This window comes from Chanos chanos, chromosome 7, assembly GCF_902362185.1.
Source record: "Chanos chanos chromosome 7, fChaCha1.1, whole genome shotgun sequence".
NCBI lineage: Eukaryota > Metazoa > Chordata > Actinopteri > Gonorynchiformes > Chanidae > Chanos > Chanos chanos.
In genome coordinates, this window is record NC_044501.1 from 14,557,745 (window position 1) to 14,585,209 (window position 27,465).

A 27,465-nucleotide genomic window follows, 5' to 3' on the forward strand; every position below is an offset into this window, starting at 1 on the left:
TACATGCAATTTAATGGCTGTTTTGAAACATTTTACAGGAGATAAGTGTGACTCTTTAGCCACTGCTCTTTTCATGGTGATTTATTTAAACTGATTTACACTTCACTTTAAGCATTGTTTGTTTACATGATATACTGAATTAGAAAAAAATTGCAATTGAAATCACATCACTCTTGGTTTCTTAGTCTAAAATAATGCAATAAGATCCTACTTACACCCCTCCCTCACAGAACCTAAAAAACAATGTCTTTTATACCAGGTTACAGCTCATGCAATAGTACTGTATTATTCTGTAGTTTACGTCAGAGGGTCTTTAGAGAACTTCTTTGTAGAACATGCAAAAAACTTACCCATCTAAACTCAAATTCTCCAGAGGATTTCAGAATAAATTTGCTTTTAACTCAAAAGTAAAAAAGTAAAATTGGAATGAACAAAATTAGATTGCCTTATGTTTAGCAATCAGAGAATTCCACAATTAGGAAGGGATTTAAACAGACAGGCCCTAGTTTAAAAATGTTTCTCTCAAAAGCACAACTTTTCCAATAAAACCTTTTTAAAAAAAAATTCAAAGTTAATGTGTTTTCCAAGCGATTGCTAATGAAATTGAAAATAAGACAGAAGAAGCGACACATAATTAACTATTACAATTTGTGAGTCGGGAAGAGGCTAAGAATCCGAATGGTTGTGCTTAGCAATGACGTTCATTACATAAAAGAGAGTTGTCAAAAAACACCGGACTAGCAGGCTGGAGTAGGAACACTGACAAAAAGAGTAGGCTAGTCTACTGAGGGAGCCTGGCCATAGTCAGGATACATCGGAACGGGAGGGGCGAGACAGAGATGGAATACAAACAGGTAAAAGTCAGTGCATGGAAGAGCAATCAAGATTACATACAACACGATTCAGACAGTCAGGGAAGCAAGAGACCTTGTGACTAACAGACAAATCAAACAGGCATACTTATACATCGTATCTGACAAAACCACAGAACAAGGAAACAGGTGTGTATGTGTGTGTGTGTGTGTGTGTGTGTGTGTGTGTGTGTGTGTGTGTGTGTGTGTGTGTGTGTGTGCACCAATTGAATAATTAGTTAATTGATGAGCTGAAAAGTAAGCCGTTGAAGTTGATCGCTGATAGGGAGATTGTGGTGAGTTCATGACCAGATTTATGTTCTATATAAACTGGGGTGGAATGATGCAGATACAGCCATAAATAAAATGTCAAAATAGGCATATGGAAAAAATATATATATTTTTTCCTTATAACTGGTGATAAAGTGGTAACTATGACGACATGGAGGTGCAAGGAAATGATGCGTCCAACCTTCATTAGCAGATTGAATGCCTATTCTTGTCTTTTTAACGAGTCAGTCTCATTAACATGATATCCAACCAGTCATCTGAGAAAGTGCGCAATGTTTTATACCTTTATGTACCCCCTTAAAACAGTCATATGCATTGTCAGTGTATTAGCACTGTAATTGCTTTCTGCTTTTGCTTGACTGCTCTGTAATTTTTTAAATCCATTACATGTGTGTGTGTGTGTATGTGTGTGTGTGTGCGTTTGCGTGTATGTTATACATACATACATACATACATACATACATGCATACATACATACATACATACATACATACACACATACACACAAACATACATGCATAGAAAGACAGACTGTGTGAAATGAGAAAAAGAGACTTTTTCTGAGAACTAATGATAAAATCACAGAAATGTCAGACAGCACTGACTATTATTACTGTTTTTTTTCCCAGATGTCAATCAATCTACTTGTCCTTTCAACCATTGTACCTGTTATGTGATTGCCAAAAATGTGTTGCCACCATTAATTCCAATAGGGTTGTTCTAACGGCAGTTATTTTTCTTATCACTCTAACAGTGTGTGGAATTTTTTTCAAAGAGAACTTTTCCTTGTTCTCCTGCTAAGAAATAAAATGAATGTGCTTTTAGGCTAAGTAACTGTGGTGATTGCAGGGTATAAATCTGAACCAGAGAGGAAAAGAATGCTGCTTTCTTGATAGCTAATATCCTCATTCAGTCTCAACTTAAAAAGAAAAGTTCAACTTGTTCTCACTTGATCATGATGAATGATTCTTTAAATGAAATTCCCCCACGTAACGCTTAAAAATGCAACAGCTTGCTTTATTCTCTTAAGCGCTCTGTGCATTAGTGGCACTTTAATTTTACTTTATTGTTTTATTTTCTTTTATTTCATTTATTTTACTCTCTCTTATTTATTTTAGCTCTTGATGTATAATATAGCAAAACATGAAATTCAAAAATTAATGCTGAAAACACATGTTAAATGTCTTACAAGATGTTAACACTCACTCACACAGATAATTCGCTTTCTGAATATGTCAGTATGAATGTGGCCCTTCCAGTTCATTAAAACCTGCAGAAAATTCACATTTTCAGACTGAACAGATGCAGTTCGGCACTTCGTGAACGCGCGAGTCATTAGATCTCCAGAGTAGATTTAGCGTTAAGGTTATATGTTTATGGTCAAACTGTTCCCAGAGCAGTTTTCATATCATAAAGGATTCATGAAAGAATGTTGGAGAACACTGGAGAGAACTCTGGAGAACGTAGAGAACATTGTTCCGTACACACATTCCTTTTATTCATTTTTCACAGTACGCTGCATGGGGGTCTTCCACGTGTTGCTGTTAGAAAGCCATGTATGTGATCCTGGGAAGCTTCATGTCAGTGTAGGTCTTGTATAATGCAGTTTTCCACTTTTAGTAAACAATCGATCCTCTAATCAGTCTTCAGCAATTTAAGTGCTGATTGACAACAAATGCAGAATGGGCAAGATTAAGGGACTTAGAGTTGAAAGGTACAATTAAAAATGGGCCAATGGATTTGCCAAATTCTCCCTCTCTCTCTCTCTCTCTCTCTCTCTCTCTCTCTCTCTCTCTCTCTTTCTCCCTCTCTCTCTCTCTTTCTCCCTCTCTCCCCTTTCATAATAAATTCATGTTAATGGCTTCGGATTGGCCTCTCACACTGACTAGTTCCCTCATCTACACAGTCACAAAGTACCCAGATTGCAAATGATTGTGACAGGAAGGCTTTGCTCAATAGAGCCTTGATCGCACACATACAAACCAGACAAGAGACGAGCCTCCTTCATCAGCTCCGTTTGTCTCAGAGAATATCAGCCACTAGAGCTGACAGAGAGACTCATCAACATACGAGTAAGACTTAGTATTGTTTGCCAAGAAGTTTAATAGGCACTGTCAGTGAACATGGTGACACGTCATTTAATAGTTCATTACTAAGTCACTGAAAGCTTCAGGGCAATGTGTGGTATTTATGCAAAGATTCCTATCTCTGTCACATTCAGAGAAGCACACCAATATTTCATCAATACCTCAATTCTGTTGCTCCATCAGTTTGTTCTCCTGACATAGGGATTTAGGAAACTCTTATTGTAAATGACATTTCCAAACTTTTCTGATCAAAAAAGCAGGATTGTTGCATATATTTGTGATTCAGTATGTGTTCATATTCACGACTGAATATGAATTTCGGAGGCGTCCAAGCGTAACAGATTGGCACTGCTGACCTCAGGGTATGGGGTCAGACACCCAAGTGAGATAAAGCTTTGACCTGAAAGTCTAGTCAGCAGGGCATCTTTTAAGGGAGAGGAGGCACTGGCCTCAAATGGCTCATCTTTGCCACACAGGATCTTTTCTAAACAGGGATATGTTTCTTATGGATGTAGTGACTGAACGTGCTCGGTGAGGTGATAAAAGAAACAGCAAGCTAACTGATGTTGCCATGTTCAAAATATACTCCAACAAGCACTGCGTTGTAAACAAATATCATACTGAATACTAAATGCAGTATTGTAAACACTACACACACACACACACACACACACACACACACGCAGTGCTGGCTCTTTGTCCATGCTACTGATCCAAAGAAGGTTATGTGGACGTGACCAGTTATCTACTCTCAAGAGCATAGCTCTCACTTCTCCAGTAATCAAAGAAATGGCCTTTATTTTCTCACAATGCCAAGATGCCTGCTGTTTGGAGCTGGAGCCAGAGTGGGATGAACAAAGCCAAGACGCCATTGTTAGTGGGACAGTCCTGGTAATTGCTTCTCCCTGTATTCAGGCTCTATCTGAACAGTACAGAGGCAGGTCTTCAAAAAACAGACTCTATGTAAAAGCACAGCAAGGCATTTTTTTTACCAGGCTTCTGATCAAGTTACGACCATCGCTCATACAAATGGCAATGGAAGATTTAAAGGACTTTTTTTTTGTTGTTGTTGTTGTTGTGGAGTTTTATTGACTTGAACTTTTCATCTCTTACAAGTGGTTTAAGCAGCAACACATGGGAGAGTTAAAAGGAAACTACCAAAAGCAACAATTTTTTTTAGATATATCACAAAACAATGATATACACACCTATTAAGACATTACGGTGCTCTCTCTCATTAAAATGTTGTCAGTTTGCTTTAAGAAATCTCATATCAAATTAATGAAAAGCCAAATACTAATGTTTTTTTTGTTTTTACAAACACTAAACTGACATTAGTTGTGAATACAATGTTGAGGGGAGTCATTCAGTAATTTGTCCTAGTTTTTGCATGACATAGCATTGGTCGTGCTGGTTGTCTGTTAAAGCAATTAGCACTGTGCATACATGCTCTCACAGCTAATAATTGATGCACGGTAACCATGACATATTTGTGTCAGTTGTCACAGACTCAGTGACGTGGCACAGGTTACTTCAGCTCATCATATATTCTGTGGCTTAATCACTATGTATCATTATTTCATTTAAGTCTAAGGAGTTGAAATGTCTTTATTGAGGGTTTTAGGAAACAAATATAGTAAATGATGATATCAGTAAGTTATAAGGATGCAGGGGTACTGTTTTGTTTGGTTTTTTTTGGCTCTAATACGAAGCCCTGTTTGTGATTGTTTTGATTAAAGCAACAAGAAACCCTTTTTATGTGTTGCATTTTGTGGTTGTTGTTGCAAATCCAAGATCACTCCTGTAAATATCCGTTCAAAGCAGCTAACATTTATCATGGGATGTGTCTTCTCCTCGCACATGTTGTGCCCTTGAAACCTCACCTGTCAAGGCGGGTTGTGTGTGTGTGTTCTCTGGCTGTTTCGGTCGACGCAGTCTGTGTCCTCCCTGCTTAACAGTGTCACAGTCTCAACGCTTGTGTGTTTGGTTCTGGTTTTGACATCAGAGGTGAGTGACCTTTCTCATTGGTTACTCGCCACCCACCTGACCTTCTTATGTGTACTTACTGCTCTCTACTGGACTCTGAAAGAACTGCATTTTTTTTTTATCTGGCTGTCAGAATTTTCCAAAATTGCGATCGATATTTCTTCTTCAGTACTTTTTAAACAATAATTGTGTGATTGTTGTTCCTTACATACATTAGAGAAAAAGGGTAATGTTCAGGGTAAGGAGAAGATGTGTTCATAAATAGAAAAAAAGGGACTTTTTTCATGTCCCCACAAAGTTTCACCACATCATCAATACTCAAACAGTTGTGAAACCTGACAATAATACGTGCTGTGGAGAAATAATGTTTAATGACAGAAAACATTTTCATTTCCAGTCTTGAAATGGCCCATTGTAAGTTAAGAACAAACAAGCAGAACAAACAAATGCAGACAAAAAAACATTTCACTGCTGTCATTCTTTCATGTTGGCAAAACACACCTCCAGATTCCACATTAATGCTCTATTAAGTCACATCCTGCATCAAATTTTCCCTCACCATATCAACTCTCCTACCAACTGTCAGCTCTCAAAATCTCATTCAGTTCACAAAGATACGAATTATTAATTATTGATTATTGATTAATGATATTCCAGCCAATATTGTATTCCTCTTGAAGTCCTTTCTCATAACTTTGTAATTTGTCTTACTCCCTTCATCCCATAGCTGAATAGTCAAGTCTCTGAATAGTCTCTGTCCCTTATTTCCAGTCAGCAGTCTGAGGTGCTGGACTCCAAGATGGTTGGCCCCTGGGTCACTGTCTCTTGTGGCTCCCGTGTGATGGTGAGTGCGGAGAGAAGAGCTGTTTCTTCCTAGCAGGGGACTGTCTCTCACAGCAAGCCCCAGAGAGTCTGTCACTCTCCCCTGCTCTGCCGTTGGTGACCCTCTCAGTCACCAACCTCCATTTGGAATGAGAAATGCAGCCGAGCATGACATATGAATTCATCTTCAAAACAACCATTTTCAAATGGCACTGCTGGACAGGAGCTGGATGGGAGAGAAACAGGGGAGAACGGATGAGGACCATGAAAAGAGACACAAAGAGGAGGAAAGAAAGAAAGGGAGGAGAGGAGACGAGCAAAAAGTTAAGAAAAATAATGGAGGAGCTGTGAAGGTTAGAAAAAAAAACAGAAAAAGAGAGAGAGAGAGAGAGAGAGAGAGAGAGAGAGCAGGAATAAATCAGATTTTAACAGTTTCTTAGTATGTTCTGACCAGTTTTACGTGAAACAGAGACTGAGTAATGCAAGAAAAAATATGAGTTATGTCAGCGGAATGTATGTGGTAAAACCTAGGAGACATTTTGATGCACTTATTGTGAGTCGCTTTGGTTAAAAGCGTCTGCTTAACGCCAAATTGCAAATTGTAATTGTAAAAAGAAAGTAAAGCCTTCTTGGAGCTACAAAATTCTTCTTTAGCCATACTGCTTCAGTCCTTATGTAGACACACACAAACACACACACACACACACACACTCATAGACTGAGACAGAGAGAAAGAAAGCGTTCAGCTGGTGTTAATGTGTGTGCAGATGGTGCAACAGAGCCTGAAGTAAGTAACACACAAAGTGATGTACTTGTCTGCTCCAATGAGAGCGCTCGTTTAGAATTGTCATCTGCAGACATATGATTTATTGCCCTGCCTACTGCTCCCGTAGAACCGCATCCCGCCACAACGCTAAAACAAAAGCGAAAAAAAAAAAGTAAGAAAGAAAGAAAGAAAGAAAGAAACATGACAAAACGAGAAAGGAGCATGCCACCGTCTCTCTCCTTCTGTCACATTCTGTCTCTCCCTGACAGTCTTCCTCTATAACTTCTCTCTCTGTCCCTTTCACTTGCTTTCAGTCTTTCCTTGTATGTCATTTAAGTCATCTAGTCCTGCGCTGTTTGCTCTCCCAGCAAAGATTCCTCCTACAAAGAGGAAGAGACATTTTTCATTTCAAAAAAAGCCACACTAGCGCTCCACCTAATAAATGCGTGTTTTTTAAAATGTGCCTTCTACAAGTCTTAGTTTCTGAAAGCAGAGCGCAGAGATGGGCCAAACACGTCAAAATAAACACATCCCCATCACCGTGTGCCATCTCTCAGTCTCCTGTATCTTCAGACTCGTCCCAGAATTTTTTTTTTATTTTTTTTTTTTTGGAGATAGAAATGTTTGTTTCTGACATTGAGAATGCACCAGAAATAAATCAGAAATACACCCTAAAGATTCTTGTCACAATTCAGTTGATTCAGTTGACAATGTTTCCATAGAACAATAAGCAAATCCGTGTAAATGTATGTCAATATAAAGTTCAGTTCATGTCTACTACCGGTGCATAGCAGTATTGGTAATGCCTTGTAAATCAATCTGGTCTAGATTGAGCTTCAAGAGCACCGTGGTTAACAAATGAAAACATGTAAAATGTTCTGTCAATATGAGACAATCCAAATAGCCTTTGTATTAAGTACCTGGAGCCTTGTGATATTAAGTACAAAACATTAAGGTATATTTTTACCATGTCTCCAATTCTACAAAAACAAAAAAAACCAGGAATAAGACTGACCACAGATCCAGAGTCTGGTGTACTTTGCAGTTTTCTGATTGAGGAGGGGGAGAGACAGGTCGGGGGGGGGGGGGGGGGGGGGGGGGGCAAGAGAGGATCCTATAATCAATGGTTTTGAGCAAGTGAAGGCATCAGGGAAAAGAAGCTTGACACTCATGTCAGATATCAGCAAGTTTTTTTGTTTTGTTTTTTTTTCCCTTGCGAGGCGAGAGGAAGAGTTTTTTTGGTTTTTTTAAACGCGAGTCTGATCAATGCTGCTGGAGAGAGACAGGCAGAGCGAGTACGGGTTTAAGTGTGTTTTGATTGATGGCATTAAAGGGCTTATCTGTACACAGAATGCAGGCTCTCACTCATCATCGCAGCAAAAGGCCTTCTCACGGCTGACAGAGAGGCTTGGTTACACCTCCCCTGCTTTGATGGAACGGAAGAGATCATAGGTTAAGACTAAGTCCTCTCTCTCTCTCTCTCTCTCTCTCTCTCTCTCGGTCTCTCTCTTTCTGTCTCTTTCTCTCTTTCATTTTCTGTCTGTCTCTGTCTTTCTCCCTCCTTCCCTCTAAGCTGGAAGGTTTACAGCAGGACCTTACTGTTGCATGAGTTCACTATAGCTTCCATATTTGACCTCAGGAATTATCCCCCACAATTTTCTCACCATTACATGAAGACGTATGTCCAAATGTCTGGTTTAAACCAGTTGGGTTTTTTTTTTTTGGAGATGAAATTTCCTCAGATAGAGCCATGCTGTGTTGAAGCAGGCCGAGACAGCGCTCATGAATGTGATGAATGAAATGTGTAAAAGAAAGATTAGCCTGAGTGAATGAATCTCTTTCAGCATGTCATTAGCGTCTTATCATCATCTTTTGTGCTGTTCCAAAGGAGACAGCTTTTCTGTCGCTCTGGGGTAGGAGGTGAACCGCTGAGATCATCAAACCGGACCCAGGCCCCTCCTTCTGGGGCGCTGTGTAGCTCATGGTAGGCATACAGAGAAAGTATCTCCATATTCATCAAACCACCCACATCCAACCAAGCATCAAACACAGTCATAATTACTCCAGACTGTGAGTCAAATGCAGAGCCAAATCAGTCGACAGCTCTTCCACCACAAAAGCATGACATAAACCAACAGCACTTCAAAAGCGTCCTTCTCTGTACTTCCGGGCGTCCTTTTTTTTTTATTTATGTTGAAAGGCATGAATAGTGCCTGATAAAATAGGAATACGCTGAAATGTTGCTATTCGTTAATCACTTTTTCAGCTCATTCCATTTTTTATTTTTTTTTTTTTTTAGTTTTATGTGGAATGGTTTTGGTGGCGTTGTTTCGGTGGATCTCACTGAGGTAAATGTGGTGAATCAGTCATACACATTATCACCAAACTGCATATCATCCCCCAATCTGTAGACCTGTCACAACCTGCACCGCCATTTTGGACTTTTAGTTGGATATGTCTTTGTGCTCCTGTTCTGTGTCTGTCTCCGCCCCTCACCTGTACCTGTTTGTCTCATTATTAACCTTGTTTAGTTTCAACCAATCCTGTGTTGCCCTGTTCAGTTCTCCTATTTAAGTCCTAGTGTTTGCCTTGTACTTTGTCTATCGTTGTTTGTGTTAGTTTGCACAACAGTCATGCTACACCTTTTTGTTATTGGTTTTTTGTTCCTTTTCTGCACATGTATTTTGATCTTCAGTTCCAGTAAAGTCATCCGTTTTTCACTATCATCATCGTGTCTTTGCACTTGGGTCCTGCACCACACCGCCAGTGTGACAAGACCATGGCTCATATTTAAATGATCTTGACATTCTTTTTGGTATGAAGAATGACTCCACCTCACCCTGCATTCTGTCAATGTGGCCCAAATTCTATTCTCAAATGACAGATAGAAAAGTAGGGGCAACCACGTTTAAATTAAAGGATTATTTTGTGGTTCCTGGATTATTTTGTTGGATTACTAAGAGACATTAGGAAAAGAAAGCTAAGGTTTGCGGTGCTTCAACAGAATATTTACAAGCCACCACAGCAAAAATCATTATAGTTGTGTGATTAAGTACAAATTCGCAAAACACCACCCCTTGGATAAATTTATATTTGGTTTTGAAAGAAATTAACGAGGATGAAACGTGCAGCCTGAAGTGCTTTGCTAACTTGTTTCCTGCTAACAATGTGACAAACCTGCTTTTTTTTTTTTTTTGTTCTCCGGTATTTTCATTAACACGTCTCCACCACAGCACGTCGTAGGCTCACTTCTCAAATGAAACCCAAACTCTCTTCTAGAGTAGCAAGTTCATCGTGTTAAATGTTAAAAAATGAAATTTGCGTGTAAGTTATTCAAATATTCAGCTCCCTTAGCGTAGATACTTTGGGAAATGGAACAATGTCAAGGTTTACTAATGCATTTTGAGGTAATGCTGATTGTGAGATTGCAGTAGAGGATGAAAACCCATCTGGACAGGACCGTTCCCACAAAGGACTTGTCCCTCATGAGGTATTGAGGGTCTTATTGTCTGCAAACTTCCGTTACTGATTCCTCAAATCCAGCATCTGCTCTGGTCTCTTAGAAATAAAATCCTTCATCTTTGAGGCAGGTTTAAAGGCTTCAGTCCCTCCATCTGATCAAATGAATTAGAGATATGCTCATTTTAGGACTCCTCCCAGTTTGGGGCTCGATGTCATCAGTGCTGTTCTAACGGCTCCCAAGTGCAACCAAAGCACGTTTCATCACTTCTCATAGGGTTAAGATAAGAAGAAAAAAAAAGTGCTGTGAGTCTGTGAGAAAGAGAGAGAAACTGTGTGTGTGAGAGAGAGGTCTATAAGAAGAGAGACAGTGTGTGAGAGAGAGAGAAAGAGACGGGGGGGCATTAAAAAAGAAGGTAAAGAAGGTGTATTATAGCTCAGAGGTGAAGAATAGATTCATTTACAGAGAAATACATTCACTGGTAGGAAAGAGCTCCCATTGTTTTAGAGTCTGAGCTGTTGAAGACATAAGCACCTGACCTCCCCCAGAGAGAAACTACACATGGTGCAAAGATACTGATAAGAATTCCCCTTAAAGGGAGGAATCAGAAACTACATAAACGCTTCAAGAAGTGGTAACCTCGTTTTGACAGGTGAGGGTAGCTTGGCCTGGAACATGACTTTAGAGCAGAGAAAGACCAAAAACATAGTTTAAACAGCCATCGAGTTCACAGGTCACCCTCTCCATGATTGCAAGCATATTTGTCAAACAGTTTCTCAACTCTAGTCCAAACTCCAGTTATCTACTGAATACTGAACCACTGACATCTTCAACTAGCAGTACTGAAAAAAAGATGCCATTTATGGCACCCAAACACTGGATTTGAAAGCCACCAATCTGAGAGAGAGTACACACTTCTTTCTGACAGCACCAACTCCACATCATTAAATAGCAGCATCCGTGAATGAGATTCAACAAAAAAAAGCACATTTTCCTCTGACTTGGGACCCAGCACAGTTTGTCATGCCCGCACATGTAAAATTTATGCTTCAGCTCCTACAAATGCACAAAATAGCAAAGGCATGGTGCACCGGCAATCAAAAGTGAAGCAGAATATGTCTCTCTCTGCAAGAGATCGCACCATAAGTGGCACTATATTGGGTGGACGTCAGGAAAAAGTGTGTGCCCAGTGGTAACTCACTCTCTCTCTCTCTCTCTCTCTCTCTCTCTCTCCCTCTTCTCCTCTCTCCCTCTCTCTGGAGCAGACAGACTGAACCTGCACTGACAGGCAGACAGGTGCTGATTTATGGAGCAAGTTTGCCAGTGTTAATTACAGCTAGAGGGAGAGAAGAGCAAAGAACTGGCAATGACTCTCTCTTTCTCTCTCTCTCTCTCTCTCTCTCTCTCTCTTTCCTTTTCTCATGCTGCCAATTTTTTCATTTTCCTTTTCTTTTTTTTTTATATTTGCCATTGGATTTGATGGTCCTCAACAGTTTCAGCCCTGTAGACTTTCGATCATCGACCGTCAAAGTCACTCTCCTCTTGCCATCTTTGCGTTTCTCTTTTCCTCTAGTTCTTTCCACTTTTTCTCTCTCTTCCTCTTGCTCTCCCTCTCCTTTTCTCTCTCTTAATCTATCTCTCCGTTGCCCCCTGTCATTCACTCCTTTTAGCCCCCAGGAGTCTTACCCATGGGCCATTAATTTCATTCCCACAATGCACTGAAGGAGAGCTAGGTCACCAATCTCAAATTCAAATGTAATTTTCCCTGAGGTCTTTGAAGGTGAGATACCAATCTTGCTCTCTTTCTCCAGCAAACCTGCAAATGTTAAACACCCAATGTCACCTCGCGCACAGATTCAGATCTGAAGGGCACGGCGGAGTCACCACGGAGAAATTGAAAATAGACTGGTATTTCGGTAACCCCAGGATGAAGAGACTGCAATTTATTTCTGCTTTAGATGTCCAGAGACTGAAAAGTAGGGAAAGGATCAGGTTCAGATCAAAGAGGGAGAAAAATATATGTTCTGTGTGAAAAAAAAAAAAAATCCATACTTAAGTGTTGTTTAGTAAATCCTTTGAAGGCCTCTCTGTCAGTCTCAGCTTTTGTTTATAAGTTGTAACGTGTCCTTATTTCAAAGATGAGCGAGGTATTTATGTGAAGGATAAAGAAGAGCGACTCGTATCATTTTTAAGTATTTCATGTCAGCACCTGATGTACATCATTGTATATTCTGAATCATATCAGAATGCCCTCATATTTCGCGTTTTTTGGCTTTTGCAAATTACAGGTGTCTCAGACACTACCCTTGAAGTGTCTGAGCAATTTTTTTTTGCGACTGCGTTTTTTGCAGCTGTGCTTGCGCGCGCGTGTGTGTAAGGAATGTGTGAACCGTGTGACTGCTGTTGTTGAGTGATGTTCAAGGCTTAGTGAAGGACAATGTGAATGATGGACTGCAGTAGTGGTTGAAGTGAAGGATAAAGCGAGAAAGCGAGCTCCTTTGATTTTCGGGCAGAAACACAAAGAAGGCAGAGGAAGAGCAAACAGAGATGAGCTCGAATCGAGGGGAGAAACTCTGAGGAACACTGTTTTGTGAGCCATCAGGTTATTTTGAAGTCAAACAGCTCCAGTTCAGAGAATAGCGCAAGTTCATTTCCTCCCTCTTTAGAAAACTATGAAAAATAGAAAAGTATTTTCTATAGAAAACTTATAGAAATAACCTGATATTATGGCATTTTTTTTCTGTGGGAGTTGGTATTAATACAGTCTGATATGAAAATGTGTGTGTATCTAGATGCGCATGGTCTGTAAAGTACGTGAGGGATATTTATACATTATGCGTTTTCAATATTTAATTGAAAAATAAACCAAATGTAATCAGACACACACCTCTGCGGGTCAGAGTCTAATGTATTTCTTCTCCAGTTTTCCAAGATATAAAGAAAGCTTGGTTTCAAGATTGCCCATTAAATAAGATCTATTTTAATCAAATTACAAAAGGTTAACAAGCATTCAGTTTAAGCCAGATATTCAACCATATGGACATGTATTTACACTAATGTAAGAAACAGGAGGAATCTGTTTGCTGTTCACCCTCTTCTCCCTCATAGAATTCCCAGTAGTCTTGTTATAAAAGCCTTTAAAAATATTTTCATGCTTATGTTGTTGATGAACCCCATCGATCAACTGTGTAGCAACTTCACTTTCAATGACTTGTCACAAAAAAAAAAAAACCCCGACAAGAACAACAACAAAAAAAACAAGATATGGGTCCACATTTGAAACTTTGAAAACCAAGTTTTTGTGAGCTTTTTGGGGTGGGAAAAAAAAAATCAAATTGAATGTGCTGGACCATGAAACTATGTTCCATTTCCCAGGTTTCCTATGGATGTCTAGCCCTGCATGGTGTGTCTCACACTCTCTCAACAGTCTGCTACAAGTTAGCTTGGCCCATGAAAACCCTCCTACTGCAATGGTACATTACTCTCACAGCTGGCTATGCCTGATCATTGGGCAACTGACTTCGCTCCATTAAGCAGAGAACGGGGGAAAATCTACGGTGATGGGCAGGGAGGTGAGAGAGAGAGAGAGAGAGAGAGAGAGAGAGAGAGAGAGAGAGAGAGAGAAGGAGAGAGAGAGAGAGAGAGAGTGTCCATTTGACAGCATTGAGCTTGAGGAGACAGGAGCAGTCATCAAAGATGGATCAACATGACTGAGCGGATGTTCATTAAGTGGTGTTGTGATACTTGCGATCTGTGTGTTTCCGCCACAGTGCGCAGAGTGGGCATTCATTCTCTCTCCCTCTCTCTCTTTCTCTCTCTCATCCACTCATTTATTAATTGGCCGGGCAATAGCTCAGAGAGGGTATTTGATTCTTGATACAAAGTAATTTGACTCCAAATCTTTTTGACTGATGTGCTCGTCCAGTCATTATTTATATTATACATAGCTGTGCGTGTGTGTGTGTGTGTGTGTGTGTGTGCGTGTGCGTGCGTGCTTGAATCCCCCACCGAAGTTGTCTTTTAGGCCAACACGACTCCTGATCACAGTATATTAGATCCCAAAGAAACTCGCTGTTGGAAATCACCGCATAGCATACGCAAACCTGGGCTTTGGAGCATCACCAAAACAGAAACCAGGATCGTTCACTCATTCACGGTGCTTGGCTAAATCTAACTCCCGCGCAGAATCCATAGGTGGTTGTGAGGGATTGCGCGTCAGAATTCCTTCAATTCACAACACAATTTAGAAGCGTCGCGCAGCTGAGCTGAAGGGATCAACACATGGCGCGGGGTGGTCAAGGGCATCGCATGCCAAACCCCTCAACAGATGGAGGAATGGGTGCTCAGGCAGCAAGTGCCAGTGCGTCTGTCTTTAATGTGCTAATGATGGTGTTCGCTCATCGAAGTGAGAGGCGTGTCATTGAAAATGTAGCGATGCCTGTAAAAGTGTAGGGAAAGCGGAGGGAGAAGAAGCGACAGGCCGTCGGAGACACCCAAAAAGCGTTTAGAAAATCTAATCGGATGATTCCGGTCATCAAAATGATTGTGTCCACGCTACAGTGTTTTCCTGTCACTAACAGCTCGTGTAATTATATCTTCAGGCCCCCGGCAGACTCATTTTCAAACCACTAATTAGTCTTTATCTGCTCAATGAATCTCTATGTAAGTGTGCGCATGCGTGTGTGCGTGGACGCTTGCATACGTGCATGTGTGCGTGCGTGTGTGCGTGCGTACATCTCGGTGCGTGTCTGATCCAAATTAATTTCTTTATGTTAGAAAGATGTTGTCTTCAAAATTCCAGATGATTTGAAGATTCAAAATTCATTATTTATGAACTTTTTTTTCCCACCCCGGTGGTAATGCAAATGAAATGACTCTTATTTGTTTCAGCATGTGCAAAGGTTACACTGCACGAATAAACTCAAGCTGACATTTTATACTCCATTAATAGAAACGTTACTCAAATAAAGACAAGGATCAGTGTAAAAAACTGAAAAAAAGGAAAAAAAAAAACTATATGCAAAATTAATTTTGACCAAATATAGGGGCAGGAGGGAGAGCTAACGTTATAGGAACTCAGTGGAACTGTTCAGATGAAATATGGTTTGACAGTTAAGAGCCAGTGGTACAACTAATTAGGTGACAACCCATGCTGCTGGGAAACATGACGCATCTTCTCGGCTTAATGTAAAGAATGTGTGAAGGGTCTACACGGAAACCCGACAAGAAGAGTCAGTGCAGATTACTACACACACCAATGTTCTTCCAATCCAAATAAGGATAGCACCGCACAGGTCCAGAGGAGCAGAGTGAGAGAGGAGAAAGGAGGGAAAGAACGAGAAAAAAGAGACATAAAAGCATGTGTAGTTCTGTCCTCAAGTCTCTGAGTGCATCGTATTTTTCAGATGAGAAACTCTCAGTTCTGATACAGAGGGCCGTTTTCCTCTCACTCCACGCAGGAGAAAGAAACACTTACAGACGACCTTTTCTGGACTCTTCCTAGGAAACAATGATCTTTCTTTGTGATCGCAATGTTTGGCGATGTTTGTCATATGTTGGTGCTGTTTGATCCAGATAACACCTACCAGTGCAACTGTACCTCAGGATTGATACAGGAGTGAAAAGGAAAGCAAAACAAACAAACAAACAAAAAAAATTCTAATTCTTGGGCTCCTCTCATAAACAGTTGTGTTGAATAAATCTATATATGCTGTATGTGTGCATATGCTAAACACAGGAAACTGTTTTTTATGGCATGCATAAAGTTAAGCCAGAGGAGAAAAGGTTGCAGTACTAGAAACTATCAACGTGGGACACAAAGAAAATAACAGACACCGAGTTTGAACTGGAGTGAATGTAATTTCACTTATGTCCGAAATGTCAAATAAACCGAGAGGCTTGGGACGTCAAGGTGCCTATAAATGAGAGCATGAGAGGAGCATCAGAGGTGCTTTTCCGACAAGAAGGTTTTTTTTTTTTTTTCTTTTTCTTTTTTTTTTTTACCACTTCCCTGAAGAAATAAACTTCATCTCTCTCTCAAATATAAAGTCAACACTTGGGCACCGAGTTTCAACTCACAGTCGTAAAGTGGAACTTCCACTGTAGTTGAGTTTCATGGACCTAAGGCCTTTATTACTATGACTAGGGGATATAATCTGAACCTGGACTCCAAGACTGGGTCTGCAGAGATTCCGAGTCCATCTTGAGCAGAGAGAGAGGTCTCAGGAGGCCAGCCAGTCTCATCTCCCACTCTCCCCGCAGTCATCCCCTCTCAGTCTGATATAACCTGACACACACTGCTGAAAGTTAATAGAAATGGCAGAATCACAGTCTGGCTAGAGTGTGTATGTATGTACGCGCGCGTGCGTGTGTGTGTGTGTGTGTGTGTGCGTGTGCGTGTGTGTCCGTGCGAGTGCGCGTGTAATCGGAGTTGGCTATGCATTGGACGTTGCTTGAGAAGGGTGAGGTCAAAATGTGTATTACCTCATCTCAAGAAAGAAAATATCTTTCTCTGACTCCAGTTTTTTTTTTTTTTTTTTTTTTTATTGTTTCACTTATACACGTTGGTGGGCCACACCGTCACTGATGCCTCAGATCTCATACACACACAGTGACCCAGGAGGCTAGCCAAGTCTGGAGAGACAGTACAACTGTATCCGCAAAGGGTGAAAACAGCTCATCCTCAACAAAAAACTGGACGACACATGAATTTAAATCGCAATTTTTGACATCTTTTCTATTTCAGGTGACTGGTAACCCTTCACATATTCTAAATTGCAATAGGCAATACATTGTTAATGATCTCAGACCAACACAGAGGGATGATATGATATGTCTCACCCAGTAAATTTGTGAAAAGCCGGTGGAAATACCAGAGCACTGCTGGCCTCTACAGGAGAAGACATGCAGTTACACTGTGCCATGGGGATGTCCTGAAATGAGGGTGTCAACAAGTGATGGATGTGCTGTGTTGGAACCAGCAGTGATTACAAATCCCCCAAACGCACACGTGTACATGGATGCGTGCGCATGCGTGTACACACATACACACACACACACACACTCTCAGAGATTCTGTGGAGAAGTCTTGTCACCAGGCAGCTGAGGGGGAAGTGTAAAAGTGTGCTGTGTGGGTAGGTCCTTTTCAGTTCTGATTATTCATTTCTGATTATAGGTCTGTGTTTGGCCACTTTTATACGGTCATAGACACCTCTCAGTCTCTGAGTGTGACTGGTAGACTTTACTCGACTCCCTTCTCTGAATATGTGTAAATCTGTAACATATGGTTTATTCCACATATCACACCAGGCTCCATATATTACACGCACGTCAGCTGTTTACGACACAGAAACTGAATTTAAATTTTATACATATATAAAATTACATTGGAAAACAACTTTTTTTAAAAAAAAAAGATGCAACTGGGTTCTTTCTCAAATGTTCCAGCAGATTTCCTGGTGCGGACAACCTTGCCTATTTTTTTTTTTTTTTGTACACTCCTTTGTTGGAACCTGATGGGAAAATTCCTTTGTGAATTGCAGTTTATGAATAAATTTTAGGCGCATCCCCTCTTCTCTTGGCTGCTGTAAGGGGATAGTGAAGACTTTTGCAAGCCTTCTGAATAATGAACAGTCAGGCCCAGGCACATTCTGGCTGCACTTCTTTGCGGACTCTCCAATGCATTGCTTCATCTGAGGGAGCAGATGGTGTGTTTTAACAGTGACGAACTGTGGTCATAACAAATTAACGAGAGCTATAACCACTTTCTCAGACTTGGGATGTCGGCCGTCAAAATGGACTTTTGCCAAAATGCCAAAAGTATTTGCCAAAATATCAATGTTATCAGTGTCCGAGAGACATGTGTTCACGTCCTGCTGCGTAAAGATCTCTCGTTACAAACAAAGTGGACTGACCAACACAGTTGTGCAATCGGAACAGGAAATTGAAAGCCCTCTGAGATACTTTAGCTTAGCAAACATTAGCCTTAATAACTCAAAGGTAATTAGATTGTTGAATGCAAGCACTTTAGCTATCACACTGATTAATAATTAAACAGATTTCTCAAGGGAGTTATGAAGGAAAGTAGGCACGCATAACTCCAAGAGTTTTGCTGCAAAAAAAAAAACAAAAAAAAAAAAAAACACTGAGATTCACAAAGATCAGGCAAAATAAATAAATAAATAGACCCTAGCGGTTAAAGCAAAAACCTTAAATGAAATGTTTAATGTATTTTGGAGCACAGGTCAAATAAGATCTTAACAGTGATGGAAACATGATGTTGAAGCTGAGTGAGCTGTGTCCTCATCCAAAGGTTTGATCTTCATTGATCTGTTGAAATGCTGTACCTTTCAGCACATTCTGCTTAAAAATCTCTTAAAGTGTTGTCCATTGTATTGGTATGATTATTTTTGGTTGCTAAATTATTTAACCTCCGTTCTGGATTTAACATTTAACAAACGTTACCTTTATACTCGCAAAATAGGCGAACAGAAGCTCAGTTCATGAGACAATGAATAATAGCTAACTTTTAAGGACGGCCTGTTTTACATAATAATGTTTTGAAGTTAATGACTGACATGATTTGGCAAAGTCCGTCCTTTGTACGTCCACCAAGCAGTAAATTCTTGCGGAAGGTTTACCAGCACTGATAACACGTAGATAAGATACAGTGAAAGTCATAAGCGGAAAAGTCTGTCAGGAACAATGACTGATATTTATGTATGAGTCCTCCCACCGGCCTCCCACTTTCTGAGGCAAAGAACTTAGACACAGAGCAACTCATCCATATCAATCACACGTACCGTCTGCCGAGCGAATAACCTGGGCAACATCGACTACAACAGGTACGCACAGCAAATTATGTTTGGAACAATTTACAGTTTATTTTATACAAATTTGGCTGTTGTTATCATTTATTTGTACTGAATTGTTTCTTCTTTTTTTTTTTTCTAATTCATTTCATTTTTGAACAGAATGTTGAAAACCCTGTTGCTTGTCTTGGCTGTGGCTGGTAAGGGGCATCACTAATTTCATTTTGCAGTCATTAAATAAACATGATATACCCACTTAGACATTTTTATAGTAGGTTTTTGTCACCACATGTATTGGTTTCGAATACATTCTCAAATCATACTTTTAACACCATTCTAAGTAGAACAAACATTAAATGAACTTTATGGTGGAACTTTTTTCTTCATTATATTTGTACCTTTGAACTTTGTTCCGATCACACGTATCGGACAGCGAGGAGATTATTGATGATAAGAATATTTATGGGCCATTAAAGCCTGTCATGCGTTCAAGTTCACTGGTCCTTTTTTCCAAGAAATGCACCATATCCAAAAATACTGTTCTTTATGAGGTCCATACAGAAAGTCTTATCAACTGTCCATCTAGAGTGACTACAAAACTGCAGATCTTCAGCAGAATATGTAATACGTATTACGGTGTGAAGCAGAGGGGTCTTGAATGAACCTGAAGGGGTTTATTTCACTATAATGACTCGCTCGCTGTACATTATCCTGCTTATTATATAGCTACTTACTAAATAAATCGATAATTTGACACAAAATATTGATTTAAAAATTATTTTGTTGATTTAAAAAATGAATTTATTGCTTGCGCTTAAAAAACAGTTCCATAGCAACGGTCTGTTATACCTAGCATCGGTCAGAAATAACAGACCGTAGAATAGTGTAATTGACCAATCAGGATTGTGTACTCAATAAAGCCGTGTAACATACTTTGTTGTACAGCACTAAGGAACTTCTAAGTTAATTAATGAAGTTGTCAATGACAATAGAATATCTGAGTTTTGACAAGGTAATTCTTTGACTTTTTTACATAATATTTTTCAAAAAATCTTCTTTTTTTTGGAATACATTAACAAATAAGTCAAGTTATAATTATGTAATTATGTAAACTTTAATTCCTGCACATATTTTAACTCCTTTATGCTTTTGTTTCCTCAACAAGAGTATTGGTCTTGTTTAATCGAGTGTTCCCAGCTGACTTGACAAGATGAACAGCTGATTTCAATTCACAGTTTTGTGAGTCAGTATTTGTGAAACAAAAGAGGCTTTATATTGATATCATCCATACACAAACTAATTTAAGAAAACAAAACTTCACTGCCGATGAACAACATATATATCATTAAAATAACCATAACAAATCTGCTTAAAATAGAGAAGTTCACATACTGCACCAGTTTTTGTTTGTTTTGTTTTGTTTTTTTGTTGTTGTTTGTTTATTGTTTTTGCTTTGTTTTTGTTTCTTCACTGAGCTGACTGTTGGAAAAATATTGGATTAGGTAGGTGAATTCTTCAAGAAAAAATATGAACTCAGTAGCTCTCTCTCTTTCTGTGTGTGTGTGTGTGTGTGTGTGCGTGTGCGTGTGTGTATATTTGTATGCGTGTTTGTCTCCAGGACTCCATGCATCACCTTTGAGACATAAAGCGATTCAATTCCAGCATCATGCTCCGATACGAAAGCTCCCACTGCTTGTCCAAGACCAAGACAGAAGTGCTGGGCAAGAATTCAAAGCAGCTCCTCCCGAGCTCCGCAGACAGGGCACAGAACCTTCTAGAAGATTCCTAGTGGACTCATACACTGGCCAACTCAAGGAGTATATCAGTGAGATGGAGCGGAGAGTTGGAAACCGTATGTGTACCAAGACATAAATGATGAAATTTAAGCTGTGTCAATGAAGTAGCAGTATTGATGAATTACTTCTATGCTGTGTGTTGTGCGGTATTGAACTGATGTGATGTTCCTCTCCCTCAGTGTATGAGTTCAGACAGGGAACTGAATACTTACCAGCTACTCTGAGCGAACATAGAACAAAATACATGATGGAAAGCATGGGAAAAGATGCAGGTGAGTTTGAAATATGTTGATCATTTCATCATGAACAATATTTCTCACAATATTCTACAACTGTATCCAGTCAAGGAAGTATTACCAATCCAATATTAATCCCCCAGTTTACATCCTATCAGAATTGGTCACACATTGAGAATCTGAACAGGAAAGATTTGGATTTTCTCCAAGATCTAATATAATGTTTTGACAATCTGTCCTTTTTGAAACTCGGACCTTTTGAACAGAGATTGTATGTACCAAAAGGCTATCGATACATTTAATATTATTATGGAGTCAAGATGTGCAGAAATGTTGCTCTACCCCTGAAGTCAGAGAACATGCAGATGAGACTAGAGGAAAGTTACTCCAATAAGTTCAGCCCCAGATATGGGTCATGCCTCTCCACAGTGTTGCGTCAGACACTATAAACTTCACAAGTATTGTCTCAAACTGTCGTGTTATGAGTACTTATGACACATTTCTGGGAGGTCCAAAACATCTTACAGAAGATCTCATTACCCAGTCCACCGTTAACTGTCATATTCCTCTTGACAGTGTGTAGTACTCATCTTATTTCATCTGTCTTATCGCTCCAGATGAAGTCCAGATGGACGTGGTTGCTACTCCGATCCAAGGTGGCGGCTGGGTGAGGGAGGCTCCGAGGGCGGTTGAGAACCAGAAAGCAGCTCCTCCCGAGCTCCGCAGACAGGGCACGGAACCTTCCAGAAGATTCCTAGTGGACTCATACACTGGCCAACTCAAGGACTATGTCAGCGAGATGGAGCGGAGAGTTGGAAACTGTATGTGTACCAAGAAGTGCATGATACAATTTGGGCTGTGATAGGCGTATTGATGAATATCTTGTGCTCTGTGTGTTGTGCGGTATTGAACTGATGTGATGTTCTTCTCCCTCAGTATATGAGTTCAGACAGGGAACTGAATACTTACCAGCTACTCTGAGCGAACATAGAACAAAATACATGATGGAAAGCATGGGAAAAGATGCAGGTGAGTTTGCAATATGTTTATCATTTCATCATGAACAATATTTCTCACAATATTCTACAACTGTATCCAGTCAAGGAAGTATTACCAATCCAATATTAATCCCCCAGTTTACACCTTGTCAGAACTGGTCACACATTCAGAATCTGAACAGGAAAGATTTGGATTTTCTCCAGGATCTGATATAATGTTTTGACAATCTGTCCTTTTTGAAACTCGGACCTTTCGAACAGAGATTGTATGTACCGAAAGGTTATCAATACATTTAATATTATTATGGAGTCAAAATGTGCAGAAATGTTGCTCTACCCCTGAAGTCAGAGAACATGCAGATGAGACTAGAGGAAAGTTACTCCAATAAGTTCAGCCCCAGATATGGGTCATGCCTCTCCACAGTGTTGCGTCAGACACTATAAACTTCACAAGTATTGTCTCAAACTGTCGTGTTATGAGTACTTATGACACATTTCTGGGAGGTCCAAAACATCTTACAGAAGATCTCATTACCCAGTCCACCGTTAACTGTCATATTCCTCTTGACAGTGTGTAGTACTCATCTTATTTCATCTGTCTTATCGCTCCAGATGAAGTCCAGATGGACGTGGTTGCTACTCCGATCCAAGGTGGCGGCTGGGTGAGGGAGGCTCCGAGGGCGGTTGAGAACCAGAAAGCAGCTCCTCCCGAGCTCCGCAGACAGGGCACGGAACCTTCCAGAAGATTCCTAGTGGACTCATACACTGGCCAACTCAAGGACTATGTCAGCGAGATGGAGCGGAGAGTTGGAAACTGTATGTGTACCAAGAAGTGCATGATACAATTTGGGCTGTGATAGGCGTATTGATGAATATCTTGTGCTCTGTGTGTTGTGCGGTATTGAACTGATGTGATGTTCTTCTCCCTCAGTATATGAGTTCAGACAGGGAACTGAATACTTACCAGCTACTCTGAGCGAACATAGAACAAAATACATGATGGAAAGCATGGGAAAAGATGCAGGTGAGTTTGCAATATGTTTATCATTTCATCATGAACAATATTTCTCACAATATTCTACAACTGTATCCAGTCAAGGAAGTATTACCAATCCAATATTAATCCCCCAGTTTACACCTTGTCAGAACTGGTCACACATTCAGAATCTGAACAGGAAAGATTTGGATTTTCTCCAGGATCTGATATAATGTTTTGACAATCTGTCCTTTTTGAAACTCGGACCTTTCGAACAGAGATTGTATGTACCGAAAGGTTATCAATACATTTAATATTATTATGGAGTCAAAATGTGCAGAAATGTTGCTCTACCCCTGAAGTCAGAGAACATGCAGATGAGACTAGAGGAAAGTTACTCCAATAAGTTCAGCCCCAGATATGGGTCATGCCTCTCCACAGTGTTGCGTCAGACACTATAAACTTCACAAGTATTGTCTCAAACTGTCGTGTTATGAGTACTTATGACACATTTCTGGGAGGTCCAAAACATCTTACAGAAGATTTCATTACCCAGTCCACCGTTAACTGTCATATTCCTCTTGACAGTGTGTAGTACTCATCTTATTTCACCTGTCTTATCGCTCCAGATGAAGTCCAGATGGACGTGGTTGCTGCTCCGATCCAAGGTGGCGGCTGGGTGAGGGAGGCTCCGAGGGCGGTTGAGAACCAGAAAGCAGCTCCTCCCGAGCTCCGCAGACAGGGCACGGAACCTTCCAGAAGATTCCTAGTGGACTCATACACTGGCCAACTCAAGGACTATGTCAGCGAGATGGAGCGGAGAGTTGGAAACTGTATGTGTACCAAGAAGTGCATGATAAAATTTGGGCTGTGATAGGCGTATTGATGAATACCTCGTGCTCTGTGTGTTGTGTGGTATTGAACTGATGTGATGTTCCTCTCCCTCAGTGTATGAGTTCAGACAGGGAACTGAATACTTACCAGCTACTCTGAGCGAACATAGAACAAAATACATGATGGAAAGCATGGGAAAAGATGCAGGTGAGTTTGCAATATGTTGATCATTTCATCATGAACAATATTTCTCACAATATTCTACAACTGTATCCAGTCAAGGAAGTATTACCAATCCAATATTAATCCCCCAGTTTACACCTTGTCAGAATTGGTCACACATTCAGAATCTGAACAGGACAGATATGGATTTTCTCCAGGATCTAATATAATGTTTTGACAAACTGTCCTTTTTGAAACCCGGACCTTTCGAACCGAGACTGTATGTACCAATAGGCTATCACTACATTCAATATTATTATGGAGTCAAAATGTGCAGAAATGTTATAGAACAAAAACACATGATGAAGGCCATGGGAAAGGATGCAGGTGAGTTTTTCGTCATAATGTTATAAGCAGTATTTCTCATCTGATTCTCCAGATTCATCCAGCCCAAGAGATCTTATCAATCCATATTTCATTTCAGAACTTCAATAGAGATTTCATACATATGAAATCTCTTTTGGGAGGCATGGAGTGTAGAGTTGGACCATGTATGAATAAATTACATGCGTGTATCGTATCTGAGTGTTTGCTAAATGGAAGTTTTGTGTTTAATAACTTTTTGTTTCCGTTCACAGACTATGTCCCTCCAAGCCTTAATGAATTCAGACAAGGCTCTCAGAACTCCCGGGTTACACTAGTTGACGTCAGGACAGGGAAGCAGCTGGCTTATCTCTCTGAGATGGAGAGGAGTTCTGGAAACCGGCAATGTAAATTTAAATTTTTGCACAATTTAAAGTAGAAGAGATACCCTGAATATATTGGTACCATAAATACACTAGACTTCAAACTTTATCTCTTGAAGGTTGATGCATATGTTACATCCTCAGAGCTGATGTCTAAACTCTTTTATACTTTTTATTATGCTCTGCCTCAGTGCATGACAACAGATTGGATACTGAACATTCTCATGACAGCTTGATGGAGCTGCAAAGCAACCACATTGTAGAGGAGACAAAGAGACAAGAGGGTGGGTTATGAGAGAAGGAGTATGTTTGTGTGTGTGTGTGAATAAAAGCAAACTCAGAGAGGCATTCGTTTGTCTTATTTGTTTACGTCTAGTGGACACGCATGATCTCATGGAGTTCAAACATGGTATCGAATATTCTCAAGCCAATCGTGTTGACAGTCGTCTGAGGGATCCCATTGAAGCAATTCAGAATAACGAGGGTAAGAATGTGTGCCTCTGTTAAAAAGAAAAATAAATTGGAGGACCGCATGATACTGACCCTGTCCTTTGATCCTGTCTTCTAGTGGGCATTCCTTCTCAACTAGATGAGTTCAGACGTAGTTTTGAATACTCCCAAGCCAATGTGGTAGACAACCATGTCATGCAGCCAGCTGAGATGAACAGAAAGGAGGGTAAGTGAATGTAAATAAACACAGCAGTGTGTGTGTGTGTGAGTGTGTGTGTGTGTGTGTGTGTGAAGAGAATTTAATTGGACTGTAGCATTTAAATGACCATTCCCTTTATGTGTAGTGGACACTTCGCCTGACCTAGAGGAGTTCAAACATGGTTTTGAATACTTCGAAGCCAGTCTGATGCACAATGCAATCATGCAACCAGTTGAGATAGTGAAAAGTGAGGGTCGGTCAACATGCATGAATAGAACAGTGTGCCAGGGCACATTAGCTTAGATTATTGCAGAGGGTTTTTTTTTTAAATATGAATGCCTTTGTTTTCTGTAAAAGATGGGCCTGAAACAGACCTCCATCCAGAAACTGATTCCTGTCCTGGGGAGGTGATTAGTGGCAAGTGCTATTATTTTAATCCCACTCCGCAGACCTTCAGTGAAGCAGAAGTAAGTAACCATTCTCACCGATATAAGTAGCTTAGCCTGAATGACAAATCATTTCTAATATAAGTATTCAGGTCACAGCACACTGGAAGGGAAATGCCCTGTGGACTGTCTGTCCTCAAAAGTTTATCTGTACTTCTCAGTCTTCCTGTAAACAATTCTCACCTAATGGACACTTGGCCTCGGTGACAACCGCAGAACTACATGCTCGCCTTGTTGCCATGGTGTCCAAAGCAAACAGTGCTCCTGTCCTGACCTGGCTTGGAGGAGTCCTGAAGGTAAATGCTCAGATTTCCACAACAACTTCAAATCAGAAAGAGATGGAGGGCGGAGTCTGGGTAGGGGGTGCACAGAGAGATACAGAGGACAGCTGGAGTTTAAAGCATCACACAGCATTTGGGATAATGAACCATGCGTTTTTGAGTTTCTTATGTTATATTAGAAATAAACAACAAACTAATTATCATGAATGACAAATTAATCCATGTTAATTAATATAAATCAGTGAGTGTTTTGGAATAAACCTGGAGATATGTGTGACTTTATTAGGAAAAGCAGTTCCGGTGGACTGATGGATCCTCTTGGGGCTACAGTGACTGGATGCCAGGTCATCCTGACACAGCAACAGATAGGAAGACATGCCTGGAAATGTTCCGAACTGGTGAGATACGTAAATGTTTTCATTGTATGTCTTTATACACCCCAGTCATTAATAACCCCATTGGCAATCATTTAAAATAATAAAAATATGGATAGCAGATTATGAGAAGGGTTTTCCACAGAATGCATGTGCCAGTGATTATTTGTTATTATTATCTCTGCTGATCTAGAGTGTATGTGTGAACTGTTAGATCACCAGTGATCACCAGTCCCAAAGGAAATAAAAAGAAATAAAAACACTACATGTTTTTTTCCCCCCTCTCTCTTTCACATACAGACGAGAGCTGGTGGACCGCAGTGGACTGTGGCTTAAAGAGAGCCTCAGTCTGTTCTTTCTCCATGACTGCATGAGGCTCCTAAGAAGGCCGTTATAAGGAAACAGCTTAACGTGCCTTAATGTCCCAAAACAGCGATCAATGATCACCATATTTGTCTGACATCTCACATGTTATAAGCACTCTATCTAATTAAAAAAGCAAAAGTGAAAGTCAATGAAAGGGGTAACGTGTTGGAAATGATTTATGTGTTTATTTGCATAAAGCGCGGGGAAGTGAAATCCGATCTCAAGTGGTCATTCGAGACACGGATTCTAAAACCAGGTGTAAACGGACGTATTTAGAGCTGTCCACTTGTGATCGGATCACCAGAATCGGATCTTAATGCAAGGTGTAAACAGGGCCTATCTGTGTCTTTAATCTTGCCAGTCTGGACAAAAAACAGTCCAGTACCTTATGATGAATAATAATAAAATCCAATAAATGTTTGAAATGTCCAGTTACATTTGTTTGATTCATTATGTTGCAAAAGCAATCTGAGGAGAACATTGTGACACCAGCCAGTGTCCAAAATGTTTTCATGTTTGCTAAGTCAC

General features: G+C 40.2%; 1 protein-coding gene across 1 annotated transcript; it reads left to right on the top strand.

Moving 5' to 3' along the window:
* The first annotated feature begins 14,544 nt into the window (after positions 1-14,544).
* Positions 14,545-26,945, top strand: LOC115816030 (aggrecan core protein). The gene is made up of 7 exons (XM_030779002.1): positions 14,545-14,668; positions 20,692-20,925; positions 24,714-24,845; positions 25,828-25,937; positions 26,078-26,212; positions 26,484-26,595; positions 26,872-26,945. Exons 1-7 carry the CDS (start codon positions 14,545-14,547, stop codon positions 26,943-26,945), a joined length of 921 nt encoding a protein of 306 aa, XP_030634862.1.
* Positions 26,946-27,465: the final 520 nt, after the last annotated feature.

Bases quoted from the DNA above. Each gene is read 5' to 3' on its own strand.
- LOC115816030 (XM_030779002.1), top strand. From the start codon at position 14,545: ATGGCGCGGGGTGGTCAAGGGCATCGCATGCCAAACCCCTCAACAGAT. The intron at 14,669-20,691 runs GTGAGAGGCGTG...GTTTGTCTCCAG, and splicing joins GATGGTGTTCGCTCATCGAA to GACTCCATGCATCACCTTTG. The intron at 25,938-26,077 runs GTAAGTAACCAT...TGTACTTCTCAG, and splicing joins AGACCTTCAGTGAAGCAGAA to TCTTCCTGTAAACAATTCTC.